Genomic DNA, 6127 nt, shown 5'->3' with positions numbered 1-6127 from the left:
CTTGGAGTCTATAATGACTCCAAGATCCTTTGTGCTGTGTGCTGATGAGAAGGGAGTTCCCCAGCCTGTAGGTATGCTGCTGGCTCTTTCTCCCTAGGTGCAGTACCTTGCACTTGTCAGTGTTGGTGCTTTAGGGATTCTAGATACCAGAGTTTGATGCCTTGACCTCAGAATGCTATACCATTCAACTCATCCTCACAAATAAATAATTGTTTTGGTTTTTTTAAAATTCAGGTTAGACTTCTACCCTATCACTGAGGGATATCTCTGTAGATAATTAATAGGTAAATTGTTGTCCTATTATGACCACAAATAATTTTTTTATTATGTTTAGGATTGCTACTTAATATTTTAATTGAATGCATACCAAAATAACTCATTTGGAAATTAATATAAACTAATAAATAATTATTTCCTACAGTGCAATCTCTTCAATAAGTGTTCGTGTACAGTAAATGAAACCGCACTTTTACAATTGCATTAACTCTTTTCCCCTGACAAGATATATGTGAGAACATTTTATATGAGAAGCCTGTTCTTGTGGTATTTACTCTGACCAGAAGCAACAAAATAGCCTATACTCTGGAAATTTCAGATCTCCCTTTACAGATTCTAGAGGTTTTCATACTATGGCTTGAGCAAGCATTTAGCTATTTGCATGTAGATCCAACCCAAACCTAAATGTACTATCTGGGGGAAAGGAATATGCTGATATCCCTATCTTACCCATTCTCCAGCTTTTATCAGTTTTCTAATCATTTTTCCTTTGAGCCTGTAGCCCTAAAGCCTTTCCTCCTCATCTGTTCTTCACAATTTCTATTTGTTCAAGCCCTACCTTTCTTTTGCTGCCCAGCATCCCCTCTGTTCTCACTTTCACATATTTCAAAGCCTTAACCATCCCCCCTCACGGCTTTCCCAACATGCAACCCCCATCTTTATTTCTCTTCCCATAATACTGGTTCTATTATTCTCTCTCACTCCCTCCATTACAATTTTTCTTCCAATAACACACACGTCTCACTCTCCCAAATGTACTTTCTCTATTCCTCTCTTCAGCAATTTCTTTACCTTTCCTCTTTCTCAAACATGTTTCCCCATTACTTTCATTTTCTCTCCTCCACATCTGCTTCCTTCCACTCTCCTTTCCAATATACACAGAAGAAGGCATACTCTCCACCTTCTTTCCTGTTTTCATACTTTTCCTCATCTCACTAAATGCCTACCTGCTTGCCTTAGAGAAAAGAAAAGCATGATGTCATTGCTGACAGCAGATCAGATCTAGGATTGGGAATAACTGATTAGGGTGGAAAAAGGGAAGATCAAGAATCAAGTAAGGGAAAATATTTGGTTTGTTTGTGAACAGAATATGATGTGGAGAAAAAAGAAAAAAAAGTACTTGAAAAAGTATGCCGACGTGTATCTAAACAAACTGTTTGATCATTGAGGTAATTTTGAGGTTAATCAGAAGTACAATGTGGAAAAAAAAGAATACTTATTACAGGAAAACTGTTAGTGATTAACAATAAAAAAATAATACTTCCAGTCTCTTTAGGACAATTTATGTGATACTACAAGACTTTCACTACAGTTTTTTAATAAAATATCAACTGAGAAACAGAAAGTAGTTGAACATGACTCACTGTTCTAGAAGTTGGAGGTGCTGATGGGCTTGTAAGTGATACCATTTCCTGAATTGCTAGTCGGAGTTTTAAGCGATGGAGAGGGTTGCTGATTCCAATTTCTCTCTGAATCTCAGTATCAGACAAAGCAGACATAATAGCTCCACTCTTCACATTTGCACGGCAAGCAGCAACATACCAGGCAGGCATTCCCAGCCACAGCTGTTGAGAAAAAGTCACCAGTCTAAAGCAATGGAACCACCTCTGAAATTCCATATTATAGTTATACAAATACCTGATGAACCAAGTGAATAATTAAAGTACTGTGCATAAATAATTGTTCCTGAAAGGCTCTTTTTACCCTTATGAAATGGCTTCAGAAACTGTATCCTTCCACTATTGGAGCATTCTCAGTATTACCAGGCCCTAAAGGGATAGTTCTAATTGTTTTCAGACAGCATAGTTTCTGTCTCCAAACTGCCTGCTGTTCCTTTTGCAAGCCTCTGATGAGCAGAGATTGACACAACTCAGAAGTAAGTGGCAAACTGTTTGGCAGCTTCATCCAGTAAAAAAGACCAATGTAAGGGAAAACTGTCAAAGTAATTTTCAGTAGTGTAGGAGTGATGTAGGTGTGATGGGTCAAAAATTTTGCAAGAGGCAAGAATTGCTGAGGGTGATATCTTTTATTGGACCAACTATGTAGTTGGGATAAACTTAGACAAGCTTTCAAGTGCAAGACATTCTTTGTCAGGTCACTTTCACTTCAGGCTCAAGATAGGACTTGAAACCCAGGCTAGTGAAAAATGAAAGGCTAGTGGTCTGACCTTTTTCTCCACTTGACTGCCATATGTTTTGTATTTTAATGCTGTTTCCTAACAAAAAAACATTTTGTGAAGTCATTTAAAAACATTTATTGTGCTTTCCCAGTGGTAGTTCTCATTGCTTCTCGTTTCTTGCCTTAACACAATCAGAACGGCAGAAACACAAGAGATCAGTGTGGAAGCCTATGTCCATATGTCAAAAGGCATATTGTGTACTGAGACACTTTATGCTAGTCTGCAGGTACGATCTCTTGGACCAGAAGCTACATTAGCTGTGTTAGTGGGATACTGCATATAGGCTAATTGACTTTGTTTCTCAGAAGAGTTCACTGGCCCCTGGGGAGCACCATTTGGGAGCTAGCCCATATGGAGCCTTGATGTTGTGTCTCAACAGGTGTTGCACTGCACCCCAGAAGGGACTGAGTTATCAAATCTAGTCCCCTACTGTCATAGGTAACCATTAGGTCTGTGCGAAGCTTCGGTTGCTGATTCGATTTGGAGGAGATTCGACCCAATTCGGAACACTCCTGGAGGATGCTCCATCTGCCCCACCATCTCAGTGCTCACAAGCCGCACCTGGTACCTTGAGGTATGTAGAAAAAACATATAAAGTTGCGTCTATGGCTGAATTGCTGATTCTCTGAATCAGAATCGAATCTTCAGATTTGGATTTGGCCGAATTGAATCAGGACAGTGATCCAAATCAGCAAATCGAATCACTGCCCCCTACATTGGGCCAAATCTGAATTGAATACATCACACTTTGCACACCCCTAGTAACAATGACATCCCTTTTTTTAAGTTTATCAAGTTCCATCTTGAAAACAGGGTTCTCACCCCCATTACTGCTGGTGGAAGACTCTAGGGCTAAGTGCAGACATTTGGGGAGGTTAGGAGGACATTAGACTAAGTTTAAAATGGCCACCCAATCTAAGGTTAGTCAGGATGGGGGGAAGCTAGCAGGGAAAGGTTGTGGAGGTTGTGAGGGGCAATCAGGATGGGGGGGGAATCAGGGATCTGTGGGAATAATGGGGGCAAGTTGGATCCATGGGAGTGATTGGTGGGGATTGGGAGGGGGCAGGCAGGATCTGCAGGGGGGATGTTCTGGGGTCTGGGATGGTCTAGCGGGATCAGGAGGGCTTGTAGTGTCCATGGGGAAGGAAACCTGGGTGGGGGGGGCAGAGGCTATTTTTAGTTCCCCACCACCACACTGGCAAACCTACACCCCCATTCCTCCCGCCCCTCTGCTCACTGATACTTACTTCCTTGGCTCTGGCAGGTTTGAATACTGATAAATCTGGTAGCATCCAGAGCAGCTTGTGGGACAGGGATTTTGGTGGGCGGGGAGGTTGGCTGTTCTGCAGGGGGGTGGCAAGGTGTCTGGGGGCTAAAAATAGCCTGGTGCCAGGGGGACAGGTCAGGTAAGCACTGCCCCAGGGCTGTGGTGATTGGCTGGGCTTTCCTAGCTCTGGGGCTGCACAGAAGTTCCACAGACTGATCTAAACTAGATTGAGTGAGTCTGGTGCTGCATCAATCTAGGTCTATCTTAGACCAGTTCCACCATTTTAGAGCAGTCTATGTATGCAGAACTTCTGTACAAGTATGGGTTTAGATTATTTTTCTGGTCATTGACACTGGGTCTATAAGTGTAAGGTCCACACCTGGGCAAACAATGTTAGATTCGGCAGCCACTTTAACTCAGTGTAACTTCCCCCTAACATCCCCACTTAGCTTAGAACTATACTCTTCTGATGGTTAGATGAAAAATCTGAAAAGGGCTTGATTTGCAGTATGTAGGGGCTCATATCCTCCTAGAAAGCAGACCACTTTATGATGTTATAAATTGGGCATAAAACTGATTTCAATCACTAGTCAGTTTTGAAAGTTTAAATGAGCTATATCTTCATCTAATGAAACTTATTTTTTTTAAATAAATCAAATGGGGTATCTTTAGTTTGATGCTTTAGATCATTTCTATTAACACTTAAGACACAATACAATGCATTTTTGAGGGAGGGATAAAAGAAAGGGTGAAGGAGTTTTAGTCTTATTTTTTGCTGCCCACCCATACATTTATAGATGGCTGGCAATTTTGGAGGGTGGCAACATGTAAACCCCCCTTATAATTGGTCCTTTTTTCTTTAAAAATGTACGTGTAATAGATGTACACAACTATATACAATACACAATATGGATGCTTTGAACATGCAGAGTCACAAGCACTTTTTGAAACTTATACATTAGTTACTAATTGGGCATGTCTACACACTGGCTTAAATTTATTGCACAGTAAGTGGGAATAGGCTGGCATCTACATGTGCAGATTTAAAGCACATTAATGCTATGTGTGGACAGACTTGGGACTAAAGTTAGTCCCAAGTCAGTGCATACACACAGTGTTACTGTGCAGTAAGGTGCCTACATATGCATTACTGTGCAGTAACTAATCAGACGTAAATTTCATACCTGCATATATATGCAAGTATCAAATTTACGCTCACGTCGGCATAAGCCACCATATTTACTCTGCAGTAGAAGTGTGCACGTGTAGACATCAGCCTGTACTGCGCAGTAATTTTGGTTACTGCGCAGTAAATGAACATCTGTATATGCGCCCATTGAGTGGAAACAATCTTTGTTAGTAACATTCTATTGTGTCTTAACACACATGTCTCATCCTCAGAGTCTTCTGAAATATTTGACTACTGCAGCAACTGAAAGCCTAAATTTTCAGAAGTGTCCATTAATTCTGGGTGCCCAAGTCTGGATTTCCAGCAGGGCTGAGAATCTACAATTTGAACTAAATCACTGGAAGCTTCACATCTAAAAAATCAGGTTCTGTGCATCTCAAGATGAACAGTCCAAAACAGCAGATGATTTTGAAAATTTAAACCTAAACTCTCATTAGTGGATTTGAGCATTAGAACTGTTACACTAAGTGAGTAAGCACAGGCATAGACACTCATCAAAACATGTCACTGACAAATTCACATAGTCTTTAGCCATCAGAGACAGTGAAAGGGACTTTAATTTTACAATCTGTAACAGCAGAGTGAAATATTGCACCATTAACACTGGGTATAAATCCTTGTGTTGGAAATATTTACTGCAAATAAGAACTGCTTGATGAATTTCACGTCCTGCTATAAATAAAGATTCTGAATGATGTACAAGGAGCTAAAAAGTGGTCTATATGAAGAAAACATTTTACAAGAGCGCTCCCAGTTACCCATGGGCATCTCAGCCCACCCTTGGATATTAATGGAGTGTGCTTTTGCACTCTTTGGGGCATTGCTGTGTCTGATGCCAAGCTGGAGAGCACTGAAATCTAGTTTATAAAAGCCAGTAAAGCTACCTGGAGCTGCAAGAGATGACACAGGAAGCAACTGACTAAGGATTACTTAAGATGTCCTATCTGAATGAGGTCTACAGAACGGTAAGGTGGCAAGATTCTCCCTCTTGGAACCCTGTTTAGGTTTAGACGTGAAATTTATATGAACCATCAGAATGCTTTCTTTAGTATTTCAAATAGCACCTGGTACTGTATCTGAATTGCCTTAAAAATCTTATGGTAGTTCCTATTTTTATCATAAAGAAATCTGTAGTGAAAAGTGAAAATGCTGCACAACTAGAAACATGAGCCCAAATCCTGCACACTCTTAGGCATATAAACAGTACTTGCACAGC

General features: G+C 40.6%; 1 protein-coding gene across 1 annotated transcript in view; it reads right to left on the bottom strand.

Annotated features, from left to right (window-relative positions):
• Positions 1-1640: 1640 nt before the first annotated feature.
• PPFIA2 (PTPRF interacting protein alpha 2) overlaps positions 1641-6127 on the bottom strand; it is a gene marked incomplete at its 3' end in the record, with an annotated part of 557753 nt that continues 553266 nt past the window's right edge. The window contains exon 22 of the mRNA XM_025215735.1: positions 1641-1841. Coding sequence (XP_025071520.1) covers positions 1641-1841 — 201 coding nt within the window. The remainder of the gene's footprint in view (positions 1842-6127) is intronic.

Source organism: Alligator sinensis, unplaced genomic scaffold, assembly GCF_000455745.1.
Source record: "Alligator sinensis unplaced genomic scaffold, ASM45574v1 scaffold976_2, whole genome shotgun sequence".
NCBI classification, from domain to species: domain Eukaryota; kingdom Metazoa; phylum Chordata; order Crocodylia; family Alligatoridae; genus Alligator; species Alligator sinensis.
This window is presented reverse-complemented; position numbering and strand designations above follow the sequence as displayed.